General features: G+C 35.8%; 1 protein-coding gene across 1 annotated transcript in view; it reads right to left on the bottom strand.

The window, feature by feature from the left end:
• SLC66A1L (solute carrier family 66 member 1 like) overlaps window positions 1-22,467 on the bottom strand; it is a 35,386-nt gene that overhangs the window by 4,521 nt on the left and 8,398 nt on the right. The window contains 4 exon segments of the mRNA XM_034957654.3: window positions 1,927-2,015; window positions 2,664-2,748; window positions 2,750-2,791; window positions 20,639-20,749. Coding sequence (XP_034813545.1) covers window positions 1,927-2,015; window positions 2,664-2,748; window positions 2,750-2,791; window positions 20,639-20,721 — 299 coding nt within the window. The 5' untranslated portion in view covers window positions 20,722-20,749.

Here is a 22,467-nt window from a genome sequence, read left to right as displayed (position 1 = left end):
TAGGGGCAGGGTAGGTCCATGCAGCTTTAACCTCTATATTCTATTTTTAATTTCTTAGTTATGTTGCATCCGTACCAGGGTTAGCATCAGCAGACATCAGACACACAGATATCTGACTGCAACATTCTGGCTAAATCATTCCCACTTGTTTAACATAAAAACTGATGAAGCATTTATTTTAAAACATTTGTAGAGTTATAACTGCAAAGGTAGGGCTCATGGCTTCTCATATATTACAACCACATGTTAAGACAATAGACTTCAATAAAAAATTACCTTCAGACACATTTTATATTTGAAGGATTCGCTTTATCCCTCAACATTCCAGGTTGAATAGCCCATCGAGCACATGTTCCCTGGTGAAACTTAATTTTTTTTGAACTCTGCATTGACCCTAAGTTTAACAGCATTCCAAATTCAGTCTACTTTGCCCACAGAAGATATTGCAGCTAAGCAAAACTCTGTTCCAGAAACCTCATAAACTGTGTGAGTTGCTCAATTTAGCCCTGAGGGAGTAAATTGAAGAGAGCTGGGCTGTCATACAGTTTTAGACTGTTTGCACAGAAATTCAGGATTAGTTCCAGATAGATTAAACTAGTTATGGTGGTGACTATTTATATATATATGTCCCTTATCTTAGTGACCTTTTACCAAATGGCTCCTTTATTTTAGTTCTTGGTGCCATTATTTAGTTAATATACTTAAAGTAGGTTTGGTGGGGGTAGCGGGCAACACAGGGGAGGGAACTGATTGGGTGCCCTTTAAGTACCAAATGCTTTACTGGAGATTTCCATATATTTCACAATTCATTCATTCCACCACTATTTGCCGAATGTCGGCTATGTACTCAGTCTGGAAGAAGATTGAGACAGTCCCTATTCTTATAGAGCTTATGAGTCACATGACACCAATTACACTGTAAATCAGCTTGATACATACCTCATATCACTTTAGGTTGATTTTGAAATCTAATCCCTCTACCAGCTGGCTATGTGACCTCAGTCCAATTTGTGGATGCCTCGATTTCCTCAATTGTATAAAGGATTTTGCCATGGAAAATAAGCGAGTTCAAGGAGCACATATAAAAGGTCTTTCACCATGCCTGGTACACAACTGGGGGGTCATCTTCCTGCCTTCCCCACTCTAGTATCCAGTGGGATTTGTATTTGATTTGTAGATTTGAGTAGCTGTTCCCATCCTTGTAATAGTTACAACCACCAGGGGGCAGTAGAAAAATACGCTCCACCCATCCCAAGGGGAAAAATGGAGCTACTCTCATAGGTACATAGCTAAAAGCAAATTTCATTGTTGGGCTGGCTCATAAATACACACGTGAAGAAATAGTCATTTAAAAACACAGCAGACAAAGCAAAAATAAAAATAATATGCAGTTATTCAGCAAATCTATATTGTAGGCCTATTCTGCACCAGCCTCTGAACATTAAAATAGTGCCTGTCCCAATGGGCGATATGAAGATTAAATAAGTTACAACGGGAGTGACAAATGGTAAGCACTTAAAAACTATTTGTGGCTATTATCCTGTGGAGGATATGTTTTTAGATTAGCCACAAGAGAAAAGTTGTACTGCCTATCACCTGCAGGAACCTCTAAAAGCATTTGACTATTCCTGCCAATCTCTCTTTCCTTTTTCTGATTAATTATTTCTGTTTATTTTCCAATAACATAGATGTGTTAATGTGTCCAATGACACATACCAATTTAAAAAAAAGGTAATAACATGGAATCTAAATATGCCACATCTGAAAATTCTCAAAGGACTCACTTGGATGGTTGAGAGAAATGTTATGTCTTATCAAAATATGCCTTACTCATTAAAAATAACTCAAAAATGCTCTATCAGTTTTTAAATGAGAAAATGTTCTATTACAAACAGAAGTATTGGAATGAACTGTTATCAATCTTACATTTTTTTCTTCTGATTCTTTAACCTGTAGTACATGAATTGTGAGAATATGATTATATCCGTGTTCATGTTGAAGATGGCTGTAAAAATCTGGAGTGGTAGATAAGGATGGACATCCATAAACATAAAATCCAAGGCCACCATTATGCAATATATATAGGATAGTGTATGAAGGTGACAAAGTCATTTACATGATTAAAAACATTAACAAAGTATTCTAAAAGGTTACAAATATTCCACTTTATTTTTTTCATTTGAATACTACTGTAGAAATATTTGCCTATAGCCACTGACTATATTTTTAATCATGACTCTCATTGTAAACTATGTGTCAGCAACAGTGGATTATTGTTCAACCTTAGTATAGAAAAGAATAAGAATCCCCTAATGGCAACATATCATGTTCAGCTACCTTGAGGCAAGAAAATATTAAAACTGTAAGAAGAAATGGAATTAAAACTGGATGTAGACTTTAAAAATATGTCTGAAAACAGACAGACCCCTATTCTACTATAAAAAAATTTGCCACATTAAGAGGATTGTCAGATACAGAACACTTATGCAATATTTAGAGCAGGTCTATACTAAAAAAGTATTTGTTGTTTATCTGAAATCCAAATTTTACCGGGTATCCTGTATTTTGTTTGCTAAATTTGTCAACTCTACACATGAAGCCCTCCATACACACATAACCCAGAACCTTCACTGTTTTGAAGATAAATCTGGAGAAACTTTTACCTGAATAGGCAGTTGGTTAGTCAGGTAGCAGCCTTTGAAATTTGTCAGGTCTCCACCTATCCAGCAATCCAGAAAACCCAGAGACTGCTTCATCCACTCTTCCATTTCTGTAGGCTACAAAGAGCTGACTGGAAAGTGACAATAGACAAATAAACACTTGGAACACAGAACTTAATGAGCCAACTCAACACCAGATAAAAACAAAACCGATGATGTACAGCAATAAGACATCTCATTCACTTCCATTTAAGCCTCTAGGACTCTTTTTAACCCGTCTTCATTCATAGCACAGAGCAAACATATCTAAAACCTAAAAGAAGCTCAGTGACAATACTAAAACATTAATGCCTTTTATCTCTGCCTTTTATATTTTCTATTAGAATTTATATATATGTCCTAAGTACATGTTTATTCTTTCTTGGCCTCATATTGGGGGAAGATATTAAGTCACGTAATTAGAGAGAATAGATATATCACTAAAACATAAGAATAGTGTTTATCAGTGATTACATTTTCAAAGCCAGTATCTATTTTTTCTTTTAAATTGACTTCTAATCAAGTTGCCCACATGCAGGTAGACAGGTGGACAAACAGATAAATTAATGTGAAAATCTATTTGGCTCCCTACGATGCCAGCACTTATGCGGAAACATTTTTTAAAATCTTGGGTCCTGGGATCCAAAAGACCTGAAGACATGGCTTATCACCTGTGGGACATCAGACAATTACTTAATCTCTCAGAATCTCACTTTCCATATCCATAAAGTAAGATTAACTTTTTAAACCAGAAGTGTTTATTGCAGGAAGTTGACCAAGCTTTGGCTAAATGATGACCATAAGCCACCAGTGGTAGAACTGGGAATCAGCCTAAAGCTCCTGACTCCAAATTTATAATCTTTCACTACCACATATACTAGCTAAAAGTTAATATTTCCAGAATTCACATCTGAGACCATAATCCCACTCACATCAATGCTGAGTTATTCTTCCATTAAGCGGTGGTATATATACCAATGTGATTTTCAAAAGACTTTTTTTTATGTTTCAGATTTCCAAAGCATCTGAGGACTGACTGTATTCTCTACCTTTTCCCAGTACTTTATAAACAGATGACCTATCTAGGCACACATATTTTACAAATTCCTTTGAGGCAGCTCTCTTTTGCTTGAGATTTTTTTTCTAGGGTAGATGTAGTTGGTATCTGACTTCTAGTTATAAATAAACTTAGCAAGAATGGAAAACTTTCCCCTGTAGGACTAAACTGCTTGGATTTTTTTAAAAAAATTATCCCCATGCCCACAAGAAAAGAATAGCATAATGCAATATCTCACCAAAAACTATTTAAATTTTTACTCTTATCAAAGAACGTATATTGAAAAGGAATTCAACATAGGATGGTGAAGAGGTAAGGTACATATGCTTTATTGCCTTTCTGATTACTAAATATAAAAGATTTGTATATCTTAATTGAGAAAAAAGTAGTCAGTATAATGTATTAACCATCTTTCTGTTATATTCCAAAATGTTTTAGTGATGCTTTTTAGCACCTTCAAAATATACAATACAAACAGAACATTTGTTCAATAGCAAGCCCTAATAGTTTGAAAAAATACTTAATATAGAAATATTTAAACATTTTTTAATAAGAAATTATGAACAAGAGTGTTACACTATAGACTTGAAATCCAAGATTCTTAACTTATGAGAGAGCAACAAACAGAAAACAGACAATAGAAACCAATTCTATAATCATGCTACAGTATTCTCAGGAATTGGACACACATCTTGCAGGAGATGCCAAATCCATAAAGTCCCAGTCACACAAATCTTCCTGTCCTCTACTGAGGAGATACGCAGTTGCACCTGTGATTCCATAATTAAAGTCTGGATGGTTGATGTTGCTGGTTCTTGGAAAATGCAATTTAATGTCAGAAGGAATCTTTCCTTTTAAAACAATGCTTTGATTCATACTGAAGTTGGCTACAAATTGTTTTCAAATCTGTAAAAATTAAATGTAAAAAAATAAATATTGTGTAATATTTTTTCTTAGAAAACATTGTTGAAAGAAATTAAAGAAGACTTAAATAAATAGGAAGACATTCCATATTCATGGATTGGGAGACTTAATATTGTTAAGATGGCAAAACTACCCAAAGTAATCTACAGATTTAATGCAGTTCTTAAAATTCCAACTGCCTCTTTTACAAAACTGCACAAGTTGATCCTAAAATTCATATGTAATTGCAAAGAATACCAAATAGTCTAAACAACTCTGAATAAAGAGAGTAAAGTTAGAGAACTAATACTTTATAATTTCAAAATGTATGACAAAGATAGTAATCAAAACAGTGTGGTAATGGCATTAGAAAAGACATATAGATAAATAGAATAGAATGGAGCATCCAAAAATACAACCATACATCTATGGTCAATTGATTTTGACAAGGGAGCCAAGACCATTCAATAAGGAAAGAATACTTTTTTCAACAAATAGCAGTGGGACAACTGGATAACTACATGTAAAAGAATGAAGTCGAACTCTTACCTCACATCACATACAAAAATTAACTCAAAATAGATAAAAAGCTTAAATTTGAGAATCTATATAACTCTATAAAATCTAGAAAACATAGGGATAAATATGTATGAGCTTGGATCTGACAACAGATTCTTAGACATGACCCCAAAAACACAAGCAACAAAAGAAAATATAAATTAGACTTCATCAAAATTTAGAAACTTTTGTGCATCAGAGAACATTATAAAGAAAAGTGAAGAGCCAACCCACAGAATGAATAAGACCTAGCATTTGATAGTACAACAGGGTGGCTATAGCCAACAATAATTTAATTGTACATTTTGTAATAACTAAAAGAGTATAATTGGATTGTTTATAACATAAATGATAAATGCTTGAGGATATGGATACCTCATTTTTCATGATGTGAGTATTACTTATTGCATTCCTGAATCAAAGTATCTCATGTACCCCATAAACACATACATCAATTATGTACATCAATTAAGTAAAAAATAATACAAATTAAAAATTTTTAAAAAGATCACAATGAGACACAGTATAATTGTCAAATTCAAAGACAAAGAATGAGTTTTGAAAGCAGCAAGAGAAAAGAGTCATGTCCAAGGGAGCCCCCATGAGACTATCAGTGGATTTCTCAACAGAAACCTTGCAGGCCAGAAGGAAGTGGGATGATATATTCAAAGTACTAAAAGGTTAAAACTTCCAACTAAAAATACACTATCTGACAAGGTGTCCTTCAGAAATGAAGGAGAAATAAAGACTTTCCCAGATAAACCAAAGCTGAAAGAATTCATCACCATTAGACCTGCCTCACAAGAAACGCTAAGGAGAGTCCTTCAAGTTGAAATAAAAGGATGCTAGAAAGCAACATGAAAGAATATGGAAGTATAATACTCATGGGAAAAGGTAAATATATAGACAAATGCAGAATACTGAAATACTGTAATGATGGTGAATAAATAACATTTAACTCTGGTATTTAACACAAAAAATAAAAGCATGAAAAATAAATATAAAATGTTAATAGATACACAATATAAAAAGATGTGATTTGGGAAATCAATAATATAAAGTATGTGGGGTAGTAGAAGTAAGATAATACAGTATTTGTATGCAATTGATGTTAAGGTTGTTATCAACATAAAATAGATTGTCATAAATATAAGATAGTTTATGTAAGTCCCATGGTAACCACAAAGAAAACATCTATAAAAAATACAGAAGAGAAAATAATCAAAATGTGCCACTTGAGAAATAAAATCAATGAAACACAAAGATAGGAGGAGACAAGGGACAAAAATCTACAAGATAAACAGAATTAATATAATGTTAATAATAAGTACTCTACTATCAGTAATTACTTTATATATAAATGGATTAACCTCCTCAAATAAGCCATAAAGTCACTGAATGGATTTTGAAAAAGGATTCAACTATATACTGTCTATAGGAGACCAACTTTAGATTTAAGGACATGCATAGACTGAAAGTAAAAGGATGGGAAAAGATAATCTGTTTAAATGGTAATTGAAAAAGACCAGATGTGACCATAGTTATGTCAGACAAAATAGGATTTAAGTCAAAATCTGTCATAAGAGACAAAGAAGAACAATATATAATGACAAAAAGATTAATTAACCAAGAAAATAGAACAATTATAAGTTTGTATGCACCCAAATCAGAGCATCCAAATATATGAAGCAAACATTGACAGAACTGAAGGGAGAAATACTTGTGCAATAATAGTAGGAGATTTCAATACCCCACTTTCAATAATGGATACAACAAACCTGATAAAAGATTAATAAGGGACCAGACAACTTGAACAAGTCTATAGACCAACTGGACCTAACAGACATATACAGAACATTCCATCCGAGAGAAGCAGAATCCGTATTCTTTTCAAGAGCACACAGAAGATTCTCCAGGATGAATCACCTCAGATCACAAGCAAGCCTTAACAAATTTAAGATTGTAATCATACCAAGTATTATTCCCAACTACAATGAAATGTAACTACAATACAATAGCAGAAGAAAGAACTGAAAAATTCACAAATATGTGGTAACTAACATACTGCTGAATAACAATTGAGTCAAAGAATAAACCAAAGGGAAATTAGAAATTACCTTGAGAAAAATGAAAATGGAAACACAACATGCCAAAATTTATGGGATGCAGCAAAATCAGTACTAAGAAAGAACTTTTATGCCTACATTTAAAAAAATCTCAAATAAACAGCTTAACTTTACACCTCAAAAAAATTAGAAAAAGAAGAACAAATAAAGCCCCAAGTTAGCAGAAGGATGAAAATAATAACAATTAGGGAAAAATAAATTAAATAGCAGAATAGACAAACAGTAAGAAAAAATCAACAAAACTAAGGATTTCTTTAAAATATTAACAAAATTGACAAACTCTTACTTAGCAAGACTATAAAAAATGAGAAAACTTAAATAAATGGACTCAAAAATAAAAGACATTGCAACTGATGTCACAGAAATAAAAAACATTATGAAAGACCACTATGAACAATTATATGTGAATGAATTGTCTAACTTAGAAGAAATAGACAAATTCCTAGAAATATGCAACCTACCAAGACTGAATCTTGATCAAATATAATACAAGACTATACCTACAGTAAGTAGGGAGTTTGTATCAGCAACCAAAAACTTGCCAACAAAGAAAAGCCCAAGACCAGAAGGATTCACTGGAGAATTCTATTAAACACTTAAAAAGTTAATGTCAATCCTTCTCAAACTCTTGTGGAAAAGAGCATTATCCCAAGTGAAATAAAGCAGTCACAAAAGCACAAATACTGCATGATTCTACTTATATGAGGTATCTAAACTAGTTAAACTCATAGAAGCAAATTGTCAAATGGTGGTTACAAGGGTGTGAGGAGGGGGAAGTGGAAAATTGCTGTGCAATGGATATAGAGTTTCAGCAATGCAAGATGGAAAAGTTCTAGAGATATGCTGTACAACAATGCACATATAGTTAAAAATACTTTACACTTAAAAATGTATTAATAGGGCTAATTTTATGTGAGGTGATTTTTACAACAAAAAAACATAAATAAAACATTGTGAGAGTGAGAAACAGAAATTATAGTTCAGAGTTCTAAAGAGGAGGAAGTTCCAAAAAAGAGCTCCAGAAATCTGCACATAGGTTACCTGTTCCTTTGGCTGAATAGGAAGGCAAAGTAGGGCAAAACTCCTTTAAGTCAGGCAAAAAACAACTACCAGGGAGAGAAAAGCTACCAGGGTACTATTAACAGAAAAACTACTACGGCTCACACAGGACTAAGAGACATTTGAGTTCTGAACAGGCAGGGGAAAGAGATTATTTAGAAGACAAGGAACATTCATAAAGCACCCAAAAAGACTGTGCCTTCAGAGTAAGGGTAAACAAGCTGTAGAGGCTATGCTAGACCCACTGTAACACAGTTTAAAAACAAGCCTTAAAATTATCAAACTTATTTTCAAATAAAGTAGCTGCTTGCCCAAGTAAACACCAATACTCTTAAAAGTTTTCAAGGAAGACTGTCACATTGTTGAGCATAATGTCCAGCATCCAACTAAATATTGAAGACATGCGAAGAAGCAGGAAAATGTGTCCAATAATGAAGAAAAACAAATTAGTCAATAGAAACAGACACCAAAATGATAGAGATGTTGAAATTAGCATGCATTTAATTGTTATAGATATATTCCATATGTTGAAGAAGCTACAAGAAAACATGAACATTGATATGGTTTGGCTCTGTGTTCCCACCCAAATCTCATCTTGAATTGTACTCCCATAATTCCCACATGTTGTGGGAAGGACCTGGTGGGAGATAATTTGAATCACGGGGGCGGTTTCCCCCATACTGTTCTCACGGTAGTGAATAAGTCTCAAGAGATCTGATGGTTTGATCAGGGGTTTCCACTTTTGCATCTTCCTCATTTTCTCTTGCCGCTGCCATGTAAGAAGTGCCTTTCACTTCCCACCATGATTCTGAGGCCTTTCCAGCCATGTGAAACTGTAAGTACAATTAAACTTCTTTTTCTTCCCAGCCTTGGGTATGTATTCATCAGCAGTGTGAAATTGGACTAATACAGGAAATTGGTACCAGTGGAATGGGACATTGCTGAAAATATACCCAAAAATGTGGAAGCAACTTTGGAACTGGGTAACAGGCAGAGATTGGAACAGTTTGGAAGGGTCAGAAGAAAACAGCAAGATGTGGGAAAGTTTGGAGCATCCTAGAGACTTGTTGAACGGTTTTAACCAAAATGCTGATAGTGATATGGGCAATAAGGTCCAGGCTGAGGTGGTTTCAGACGGAGATGAGGAACTTGTTGGGAACTGGAGCAAAGGTGACTCTTGTTCTGTTTTAGCAAAGAGACTGGAAGCATTTTGCCCCTGCCCTAGAGATTTGTGGAGCTTTGAACTTGAGAGAGATGATTTAGGGTATCTGGAGGAAGAAATTCTAAGCAGCAAAGCATTCAAGAGATGACTCAGGTGCTGTTAAAGGCATTCGGTTTTATAAGGGAAGCAGAGCATAAAAGTTCAGAAAATGTGCAGCCTAACAATGTGATATAAAAGAAAAATCTAGCTGGGCATGGTGGCTCACACCTGTAATCCCTGCACTTTGGGAGGCCAGTGTGGGTGGATCACCTGAGGTCAGGAGTTTGAGACCAGCCTGGCCAACATGATGAAACCCCGTGTCTACTAAAAACACAAAAAATTAGCCAGGTGGCATGGTGGTGGGCACCTGTAATACCAGCTACTCAGGAGGCTGAGGCAGGAGAATCCCTTGAACCCGGGAGGCAGAGGTTGCAGTGAGCCGAGATCGTGCCACCACTGAACTCCAGCCTGGGCAATAAGAGCAAAACTCGGTCTTAAAAAAAAAAAGGAAAGAAGAAAAATCCATTTTCTAAGGAGAAATTCAAGCCAGCTACAGAAATTTGCATAAGTAATGAGGAGCCGAATGTTAATCCCCAAGACAGTGGGAAAAATGTCTCAGGGCATGTCAGAGATCTTCACAGCAGCACTTCCCATCACAGGCCTGGAGGCCTAGGAGAAAATGGTTTCCTGGGCCAGAGCCAGGGTCCCTGTGCTGTGTGTGGCCTAGGGACTTGGCGCCCTGCATCCCAGGCACTCCAGCCATGGCTGAAAGGGCCAACGTAGAGCTCAGGCTGTGGCTTCAGTGGGTGGAAGCCACAAGCTTTGGAAGCTTCCACATAGTATTGAACCTGAGAGTGCACAGAAGTCAAGAATTGGGGTTTGGGAACATCCACGTAGATTTCAGAACATGGAAACTCCTGGATGCCCAGGCGGAAGTTTGTTTCAGGGGCAGGACGCTCATGGAGAACCTCTGCTAGGGCAGTGCAGAAGGGAAATGTGGGGTCAGAGCCCCCACACAGAGTCCCTATTGGGATACTGCCTAGTGGAGCTGTGAGAAAAGGGTCACCATCCTCCAGATGCCAGAATGTTAGATCCACTGACAGCTTGCACCGTTTGCCTGGAAAAGCCACAGACATTCAACACCAGCCTGTGAAAACAGCTGGGAGGAAGGCTGTACCCTGCTAAGCCACAAGGGCGGAGCTGCCCAAGACCATGGGAACCCACCTTTTGCATCAGCGTGACCTGGATGTGAGATGTGGAGTCAAAGGAGAACATTTTGGAGCTTTAATATTTGTCTGCCCCACTGGATTTCGGATTGCATGGGCCCTGTAACCACTTGGTTTTGGCCAATTTCTCCCATTTGGAACAGCTGTATTTACCTAATACCTGTATCCCCCATTGTATCTAGGAAGTAACTAGCTTGCTTTTGACTTTACAGGCTCACAGGTGGAGGGGACTTGCTTTAGATGAAACTTTGAACTGTGGACTTTTAGGTTAATGCTGAAATGAGTTGAGACTTCGGGAGATTGTTGGGAAGGCATGATTGGTATTGAAATGTGAGGACGTGAGATTTGGATGGGGCCAGGGTGGAATGATATGGTTTAGCTCTGTGTCCCACCCAAATCTCATCTTGAATTGTACTCCCATAATTCCCACATGTTGTGAGAGGGACCCAGTGAGAGATAATTTGAATCATGGGGGCAGTTTCCCCCATACTGTTCTTGCAGTAGTGAATAAGTCTTGTGAGATCTGATGGTTTTATCAGGGGTTTCTGCTTGTGTATCTTCCTCATTTTCTCTTGCTGCCACCATGTAAGCAGTGCCTTTCACCTCCCACCATGATTCTGAGGCCTCCCCAGCCATGTGGAACTTTAAATACAATTAAACCTGTTTTTCTTCCCAGTCTTGGGTATGTCTTTATCAGCAACATGAAAAAGGACTAATACAAACATGGTAAAAAAAAAAAAACAAAGTTAAAAGTAAGATTTTGTAAAAAGTGTACCATAAAATACAAATCATAAGAAAAATAAGTTGGCTATAATACTCAGAAAAAGTAGACTTCAGAACAATAAATATTACTAAAGAAAAAAGAGACATTTTATAATGATAAAGAAGTCAACTCCTCAAGAAGACATAGCAATACTAAATGTCTATGCACCTAATATAGAAACTTGAAATATATGAAGCAAAACTGAAAGAATTAAAAGGGGAAATAAGACAAATCCAGTACTATATTCAGGATTTCAATTCTTCTCTCTCAGTGATTGATGGAACAGTGCTGTTAGCTAACTTCTTATTGACTCAGCAAGGATGTCTTCTTAACAAACAGTAGTGTAGAGAAGGCACAAAAAAACCCTATCAACCAGCTTGATCTAATTGACATTTATAGAACATTACATACATTATAATGTTCAGAGGATACATTCATTTCAAGTAAATGGAACATTCATCAAGAGAAATCACATGATAGGGCATAAAACTAGTTTCAATAAATTTAAAGTATCACAATAATACAGATTATGTTTTTTGGCCACAACAAAAATAAATGAGAAAGAAATAACAAAAGATATTTGGGACATCTGCTTTCAACAGTGATAAGTTGGGATTACATTCACCATCATGCCTGAAATCACAAAATGGACAAAATATATGAAACAATGATTTAGGGGCATTGGACATCAGGCAATGAAGAACAGAGAACCCAGAGAAACCTCAAACAAAGGAGGTGAATGAACCCTATGATTACCCTAACTTATTGCCTGGAGAGAGTCTTAAGGTTATGTTACAAATATCGGAAAGCCAGGATGTCAGGAGATCGCCCTGAGGAGAAAGAACTGGGAGTTCAGGGAGGCCACAGAGCTAGAGTTTGCAGAATAGAGTACCAGCAAGGATAGAACTGCACAAACAGAGAACTCTGGACAATCCCTCTCAAATCATCAACTAAATACTTATCAGTATATCCATGTAAAGGAACTACCTAAGATCAAGAGGAAAAACATTCTAAAAGACTAGAAGGAAAACTCTCTGGATCTCCAGCAGAGCCAGGACTAGTGCCTGTTTTCACTATTCAGACTGGAAAAACTAATAACTCACAACACATTGGGTAGAGTACTAAGAAAAGTTTTGCCTTAATAGTGAGGCAAAATTAGGCCCATACGAAAAACTGCTCCCTGTAACATCAGGAACAAGGTGAGGAAATCTGGTCTCACCACTTCTATTTAACATGGTAACAGAGGTTGGAGTCAGGGCAATAACACACACAAAAAAAGCAACTAAAGACAAACAGAACGTAAGGAAGATGTAAACTGTCTTTGTTCACAGACAATGGGTTTGTTTCTCTCTGAAGGAAAACTTACAGAATCTATGAAAACACTACTAGAACTAACAAGTCAGTTTAGTATATTGCAGGGTACAAGATCAATATATAAAAATCAAATTTTATTTTTACACACCAGCAACAAATAATTGAAAATTGAAATTAAAGTATCAATATCTCTTACAATAGCATGATTACAAATGTCAATCCACAAATTCAAGAACCAAAAAACTGCAAGCAGTAAAATAAAAGAAAACCATACTAAGGCATATCAAAATCACAATGCTACAACCCAGTAATAAAAATAATAATGAGAAAAAATCTTAAAAGCTGCCAGGAAAAATAACAACAAAAAATAACCCAGATACTTTATACACAGAGAAACTTCCATCCGTACTTCATACTCTATACAAAAATTAATTCCAAATACCTCACAGGCCAAATGAAAAATCTAAAACTATGAAACATCTAGAAAAAAAACACAGAGTAATAAATTTGTGATGCTGAATTAGGCAAAGATTTCTTGGGTAAGACACCAAAGCACAATGTAAAAGAAAAAAAAGATAAATTGGCCTTCACTAAAACTAAGAACATCTGCTCTTTGAAATACTTTCAACAGAGGGAAAAGACAAGCCATAAGTTGGGAGAAAATATTTGAATAATCCCATATTTAATTAAGAACTTGTAGCCAGAATATATAAAGGGCTCTTAAAACTCAATAATAAAAAAAATTGTAAAATGAGCCAAAAATTTGAACAGATACTTCACCAAAGACATATGGATAGCAAATGAATGTAAAAATAAGCTCAACATCATATAACATTATAGAAATGCAAATTAAAACCACAATGAGATACAACTACCCACCTCTTATGATGTCTAAAATTAAAGACTGATCATACCAACTCTTGGTGAGGATTTGGAACATATGACACTCATACCCAACTGATGGAGTGTAAAATGTTTCAAGTATTCAGAAAAAAGGCTGGCTTAAAAATATAAATAAATAAAGCAGGCTGGGCATGGTGGCTCACGCCTGTAATCCCAGCACTTTGGGAGGCGAAGGTGGGTGGATCACTTGAAGCCAAAAGTTCAAGACCAGCCTGGCCAACATGGCAAAACACTGTCTCTATTAAAATTACAAAAATTAGCTGGGCTGGTGGCACATGCATGTAATCCCAGCTACTCAGGAGTCTGAGACACAAGAATCTCTTGAACCCAGGAGGCAGAGGTTGCAGTGAGCTGCGATCATGTCACTGCACTCCAGCCTGGCTGGGCAACAGAATGAGACTCTGACTCAAAAAAAAAAAAAAGGCTAAACATATATATACTTACCTTATGATCTGGCAATTCCACTTGTAGGAATTTACCCAAAAGAAATAAAAACATACCAACCACAGATTTGTACACAGATGTTCATCAAAGTTTTATTCATAATTGCCAAAAATTGGAAACAACACAAATAGATAGCTGAGTAAAAAAATTGTGTCTTAGTCATACAATGGAATCTGTTTAGGATTAAAAAGGAATGAATTACTGATGTGTCAACAAATTGGACAAATCTCACATACTGTGGAAGAAGCTAGCCTTCAAAAAGTAAGCACATACTTGATTTATAAATGTTTTAGTATAAGAAAAACTAATATATGGTGTGAGAAAAAAAGATCAGTGTTTGTCCGGCTAGGAGTTCAAGGTGGTAGTATGACTGAAAAGGAGCACAAAGAAACTTTTCAGGTGAATAGAAATGTTCTATATTTTCATTGAGGTGGTTGTTACATGAAATTGTATATATGTCAAAATTTATTGACATGCATTTAAATTGGGTGCATTTTAGTACATGAGAAACATTCCTAAGTAGATTTTTAAAAATTGAGGTAAAATTTACATAATGTAAAGTTTGCCATTTTAAAGTGTACAACTTACTGGTTTCCTGTACATTCATGACGATGGGCAACTATATTCTTTATCTAGTTCCAAAATATTTTCACCATCCAAAAGAAATTCCATGCCCATTAAGTACTAATACCTAATTCCCCATCTTACTGCCCCTGGCAACTACCAATCTGTTTTCTATCTCTATGGATTTACTTATTCTGAATATTTCATATAAATAAAGTCATATACTATGGGACATTTTGTGTCTGGCTTCTTTCACTTAGCATAATGCTGATAAGGTTCATCTACATTGTAGCATGTATCAACACTTCATTCTTTTTTATAGCAGAATAATATCCCATTGTATGCATACACAACAATTTGTTTATCCATCATCTGTTGCTGAACATTTAGGTTGTTTCCACATTTTGGCTATGGTGAATAGTGTTGCTGTGGACATGTATGTACATAGATTTGTTTGAACACCTATTTTAAATTCTTTGGCATTTATATCCAGGAGTGGAATTGTTGGGTCATATGGTAAACCTACTAATTTTTATGAGGAACAATCAAAATGTTTTCCAAAGTCGCTAAACCATTTTTCATTTCCACCAGCCAAATAGTAGAGTTTCCAGTTTCCCCACATTTTTGTCCACACTTGCTACTTTCCATTTTTTAAAATTATAGTCTTCCTAGTGGATGTGAAATGCTATCTTATTGTGGTTTTGATTTGCATTTCCCTAATAACTAATGATGAATGATTTTGAATATCTTTTCAAGTGCTTATTGAACATTTGTATATTCTTTTAGAGAAATATCTATTCATGTCCTTTGGCCATTTAAAAATTGGGCTGTCTGTCTTTTTCTTTTTGAGTTGTAAGAGTTCTTTATGTAATATAGATACTAGACCCTTATGAGATATATGACTGGCAAATATTTTCTCCCATCTTATGAATTGTCTTCATTTTCTTGATAATATTCATTGATGCACAAAGAATTTTAATTTTTAGGAAGGTCAATTTATTTCATTTTTCTTTGGTTGCTGAAGTTTTTGGTGTCCTATCTAAAAATCCATTATTGAGCCCAAGGCCATAAAAACTTACCCCAATGTTTTCTTCTAAGAGTATTAAGGTTTTGCACTTACATGCAGGCCATTGATCCATCTTGAGTTAATTTTTGCATATGGTGTAAAGTAGGAGTCCAATTTCACTTTTGTGTGTGCATGTGTACTTATCCCAGAAACATTATTGAAGAGACCATTCTTTTCCTATTGAATAGTCTTGGCACCTTTGTCAAAAATCAATTAGCCATATATGTATTGGTTTATTTCCATTGATTTTTTATGTCTACTTTATACCAGTACTACAGTGTTTTTATCACTGTAGCTTTATAGTTAAGTTTTGAAGTCAGAAATTATGAGTCCTCCAATTTTATTCTTCTTTTTCAATATTGTTTGGCATTTTGGAGCTCCTTGCAATTCTATATGGCTTTGAGGGTTAACTTTCTCATTTCTGTAAATTAAAAAAAGGCTGTTAAAATATTCATAAGAATTTCATTGAATTTATAGATCACTTTGGGTAGTATTGCATCTTAACAATATTAAGCATTTTAATTCATGAACATAGTCCTTTCATTTATTTAGTTCTTCTTTGATTTGTTTCAGCAGTGTTTTGTAATTTTCAGTGTACAAGTCTTTTATTTCCATGGTTAAATTTATCCCTAGGTATTTTATTCTTTTGGAAGCTGTTGTAAATGGAATTATTTTCTTAATTTCCTTTTCAGATTGTTCATTGTTGTTGTGTAGAAACACACTGATTTTGGTGTTGATTTAGTACCCTAAGATTTTGGTAACTCATTTATTAGCTATAGTAGTTTTTTCTTTTATTTTCTATATACATAGGATCATGTCATCAGTAAAAAAAGATAGTTTGGATGCCTTCCTTTCTTTCCAATTTGGATGCCTTTTACTTCTTTTTCTTGCCTAATTGAACTAGCTAGATCTTCCAGTACAATTTTGAACAGTAGTGGTGAAATTGGATATCCTTGTCTTATTTCTGGTCTTAGAGGGAAAGTTCAGTCTTTCACCATTGAGCATTTTTCATAAATTCCCTTTATTATATTAAGTAAGTTCCCCAGTGTTTCTAGCTGTCTGGGTATCTTCATGATGAAAATGTTTTGGATTATGTCAAATGCATTTTTTAACATCAATTGAGATGATCATGTGGCATTTTTCCTTTGTTCTATTAACATGGTGTATTACATTGATTAATTTTCAATGTAAAATTACATTGAATTAATTTTCAATGTAAAATTACATTGAATTTTATGTTGACCCACCCTTGCATTCCTGCAATAAATCCCTCTTGGCCATGGTGTACAATCTTTTCAATATGCTGTTGAATTCAGATTGCTAGTATTTTGTTAATGACTTTTGTATCTATATTCAGAGGGGGCATTGATCCCTAGTTTTCTTTTCTTGTGGTTATCTTTGTCTGGCTCTGCTATCAGGTTAAAGTGGGTTTCATAGGATCAGTTAGTTCCCTCCTCTTCTATGTTTTGGAAAAAGTTTGAAAAGAACTGATGTCAATGTTCTTTAAATGCTTGGTAGAATTCACCAGTGTGGCCATTTAATCCTGGACTTTTCTTTGTTGAAAAGAAAACAACTTTGATTACTAATTCAATCTCTTTAGTTGTTACAGATATGTTCAGAATTTTAATTTTTTCTGAGTCAGTTTTGGTAGATTCTGTGTTTTTAGCAATTTGTCCATTTCATCCAGCCTATTTAATTTGGTGGCCTACAATTGTCCGCACTATTTTCTTGTAATCATTTTTATTTCTGTTAGGTAAGTAGAAATGTTCCCACTTTAATTTCTGATTTTATTTATTTGTATCTTCTCTTCTTTTTTTAGTTTGTTTAGCTAAAGATTTGTCACTTTGTTGAATTCTTCAAAGAATTATCTTTTGTTTTTGTTTTGACCCTGTTGTTTTTCTATTCTCTGATAAAGTCATTTTCTAAAAAAATGGTATGAAGGGTACAGAGGACAGAAAAATTAATTTCCATTGACTTTTGGACATTTGTTACAAGAATTGGGATATAATTATGTTATTAAATATCTTTTTCTTAAAAACAAACCAGTCTTATTCCAAAACTCTCATTCAGACACAAATATTCAGACAGTTTCAATCTTTCTAAACTCTTCTAAATTGTTTGCTAGTATAAAAGGAGAAAGCTCACACATCTCACACATCACACACAGCAATATCAATCCACCACAGCCAGTAAGTGCTAGTCTATGAAGCATGTTAGTAGGCTCTTGCGAATATTTCATATGTGCCATCCTGTTATTAGAAATTCAAGATGCAATTTAGGCATCAAAGAATATACTTATATTTAAGTCAGTTCAGCTTTATGACCAGGATTCATCTACAAATTACACAGCCACCATGGTAGGGTGGCAAAACAGATTTTGTTATGGTTGTTGATAGTTTAGGTAACCCTTAAAAAATCTGCTGGCATTTAAAGTGCTAAATAGGTTTCTGTAAAAACTTCTATAGCACTCCTTCCACAGTGATGTGCTATGACATTAGTATTTTCCCAGAAATTCTAAATAAAATCCAATCTTGGTAGATCGCAATCATTATACTGATGAACAAAGTCATTCATACACCAAAAAGGTAAATAGTACTCAACAGAAATTCTGTACTGACTCTCTCCCTTGCTTAAAAAACACACTTTCACAATTTCCTCAGACCATATAAGAGCAAACTTAACAGAAGTCACTGAATGAAAGACATTAAGACAAAGTTAGAAGTATCAGATAAAGAATTTTCATAGCACACACAAAAAAATGTTATACTCTGTGCTATACTATTCAAATATCATATAGCATCCTACTTTCTATTCTTCTCACTGACTTCATGAGAGTCTTAAACTCATAATAGGGTACAGGTATGAGACCTGGTGATGTCTGATCACCATATACAAATTGCCAAGCACACAGACATCAATGACAGACAATGTAGGTCGAGCATCATAAACATTTCTACTCCTGTGGTCAATGTTGCCAGTCCTTGGGCTACAGTCTAGCATGAGGATCTCATCCAGAGAGATTTCCACTTTTCTTTATTCTAGGGCACCTCAGTATGTACCTCATCTCCATCACACAAAGTTCCAGGCTACAGTATCTTGTTCTTGCAAGGAAGAGGCATTTTGTGGGATGGGGTGAAGGCTAATGGTCACTACTGATTGACACAGAAAAAAGAAAATTTTCCCACTTGCTTTTGCATTCTATTTACAAGGGAATTCTCTACCACAGCCTTGAAGATCACATACAGATAACAATAGGTCTGAGAGGGTCATCCATTGGCTTGTTGCTATAGGGTCTTATCTAAAGCCAGACAGTGGAGGGCTGCCTTGGGACCCACCTTGGGTAGGAGAGGAGCTTAGAAACTAGGGTCTGAAATAAGGTCCTTCCTGACAACCCAGAAACAGGCACTGGTGGGGCCAGGAATCACAGGCCACCTTGCCAAAGCAGTACACCCAGTTCACACCTTACTCCTCCTGAACCTCTTCTGCTACTAGCTTCAATTTTGCATCCTTCTCTCCTAAGATCTATTTTGCAGGCAAATACCAGAGGGCTGTGGCCTAATATAGCTTGGAACTGGGTAATTTTCTGAGCTTTGGTTGTAAATTTAAAAAATTTATTGTCGATATCTAAAAACAAGGCAATTCCAAATATCAGTAGAAAATGTGGGCTTCTCTTAGAAATGGGAAGATCTGGCAACTGGAGTAGTTTTTCCACAACTGCAATGGGCTGGAGCTGAGAAGGAGCTTCACCTTCCCTGAGTGGAAAAAACACAAACGGACCTTCCTGTTCTGTCACACCAACAACACAGAATTATGTGACCAAATGTGTGGTGTTTGTTTGTCCCCAGACACCAAACAAGCAAGAAAGCAATTCTGTGCAGACATCAGCTAGGTGTCCTCTAATTCAGTTCAATTCTGACACTGTCTACCTGGAAATAGTGTCAGATTCTACAAGTTGAAGGCTCAGTTCCCAAGACTGTCCCCTCCTTTCAGATGCCAATTGCAAGCTCCAGGTTGCTTTACATGTGCTTCTGACTTCCTCCTCAGAGTCCACTAATTTGCTAAAGTGGCTCACAGAACTCAGGGGAACATTTAACTTATGTTGACCAGTTTATTATAAAGAATATTGCAAAGGATACCCATATACACCACATAGAAGATATGCATAGGACAAGGTATGGAGAAAGGGGCACAGAACCTCTATGCCTTCTTGGGTGCATCACCCTCCAGGAACTTCCATGTGTTCAATTATCTGGAAGTTCTCCAAACCCTGTTCTCTTGATCCTTTTACAGACACTTCACTGGACAGCGATAATTGACAACTGTATAGAAATGTGACTGGACAAAAAGTGCATAATCTAATACTAATAGACTGAATGGACAAACTCAGCAGGCCTTTTCTGTTCAGATTCTTCATGGCCTCTCTGTATACATTCCTTCCTTCAGGTATGGAGCAGGACCCCTTCTGAAATGAGGGTCTTATGACCCACAATCAGACAAGATAAGTCGAAGAATTTCTTTACGATCAGCTCCTAGACAGAAAGGTAAGGGATAGAGTAAATTTTTAGTTTGAAAAGCCTGCCTGGGGGAGAAAAAGAAGCAGGTGAAAGGCAAGCAGGAGAAGGTCAGAGAGAGAGATTCTATTTTCTGAAGCCAACTTCTGAGGCCTAAAGCACCCCAACATTATAACAAGGGCTATGGGAGTTATGAGGTAGAAACCATGAATAAAATCTAATGTGTATAATCACAATATCATACCTTCTAAGACAGGTCAAGTGCTCTCTGGACATATCAGTGGTTGAGTTTGCAGTGTTGACTCTATAGTTTCCCACGACTTTCATAGCTTCTACAGCATGAATGTAGAAGACTCTGTAAGGAAGACAGTATTTTCAAAATGGGAAGCATGGATCTCTGTGTCTTAGTAAATTGGCCCATTATGAATCTCTGGTCTCCTATTCATCTTATTTACTCAAAATGTTTTTAAATCTTACCTTGCCCACTTGCTGAAGGAATATATATATATATATATATATATATATATATATATATATATTTACTTTTTGCTCCTCACTTCATTAAAGCTATTTGTTAAACTGCTACAGATAACTTTTCTGTCTTGTTAATTTCTCTCCGTTCTTGAAAAGCCATCATACTGCCATATCTGAGATATCTGTGGTTGGCTTTCCCCATCTTAGTAATACAATAGTTTCTTTCTCAGTGTCAGAACAAGGGGAAAATCAGGCCCCAAGTCTTCCAAGTCAGATAATACTCTTGTTTCCATACTCCACTCTTCCCCTTCATTATGATCTGGTATAAAACATCAACATGGCTCAGCAGAATTAATGGGGGGCATGGTTCTACTTTTAATAAGGCACCAAATAATACTTAACTTCCATAAGAAAATTATTTCTATAAAGATGTGAATGATAAAGCAACAAGGTTTAGAAGGCAAAGCATTAATTTGGGGATAGGACATAGATCTAGTTAAAACTTTGTCTCTGCCATTTTTTATCAAATGATTTTATTAAGTGAAATCCTGAGCATCAATTCCCGTATTTATGAGTGAAGAGTAAACATGAGAACATATGTAAAGCAACCAATACTGTGCTTGGAAAACAGTAGGGACTCAATAAGATTAGTTCCTTGGATTCCAAACTGGTGGCATAGAAGCAAGCTGACTTCATTCTCCACTACAGGAAACCAAAAAATATATATACAGCACTGAGATTATCACTAATAATATCCCAGAACTCAATTGTGAGTACTAGTCAGTTCCCAGGGCCACAGAGAAATGAAAAGAGCTCCATGCTGATGGTAAGACAATCAGATTTTCATGTCTGCAGCACCTCTTCCTGAAATCTGCCCAGCATCAAACACATAAAAACTCCCCCTGACTCATGGTTTCTACACTAGAAAAAGTGAAACTGAGGTTGACAACAAGCTTCTCTACCATCTTAAGTTCTCTGGTAGGAGGCCTGTCCCTGCCTCAACCCACAGGAAGCATCATGAGTGCCTGAAGGAAGAAATATCCTTAAGACAGCCAGAAACAATGGGAGAAGGTGGAACACCCACTCCCATCCATGAAAACTGCTCTGTAACTCAGCCAAAAGAGTGGCTGCTGAGCAGCACCGTATTAGAGCAGGTATGTTCCAAAGTTCCTCTGAGCATGAAACTCAGCCAGCCTTCCCACACTGTTGGGATATCCCTCTTGAGACCTGCCCCACTCAGGACACATAGTGGTCCAATCATTTGTTAGAGCTGAGCAAAACTGGGATTTCAATATCATCTAGTATCAAAAAGGAGGCAGTGACCTAGCAGGGAAAAAATTAAGAAATTTAATAGATAAATTACAAAGAATCTCCAAGCATCTATATCTAATAAAAACTAAAACAAGCTAGAGAGAGAAGACTGGAATAAATAACTAATCTTTCAATGTGAACATATAGATGTACATCCACAAGAAAATCAACAATCAGGAAACCATGACCTCCTCAAATGGACAATGCAAGAAACCAGTGGCTAACCCTAACAAGATGGTGATATGTGAGCTCTCCAGTCAAGATTTCAAAACAGTAGTTTTAATGATA

The sequence above is a fragment of the Pan paniscus genome, chromosome 2, assembly GCF_029289425.2.
Source record: "Pan paniscus chromosome 2, NHGRI_mPanPan1-v2.0_pri, whole genome shotgun sequence".
Taxonomy (NCBI): domain Eukaryota; kingdom Metazoa; phylum Chordata; class Mammalia; order Primates; family Hominidae; genus Pan; species Pan paniscus.
Note: the sequence above shows the minus strand (reverse complement) of the source record. Positions and strands in the feature narration are given on the sequence as shown.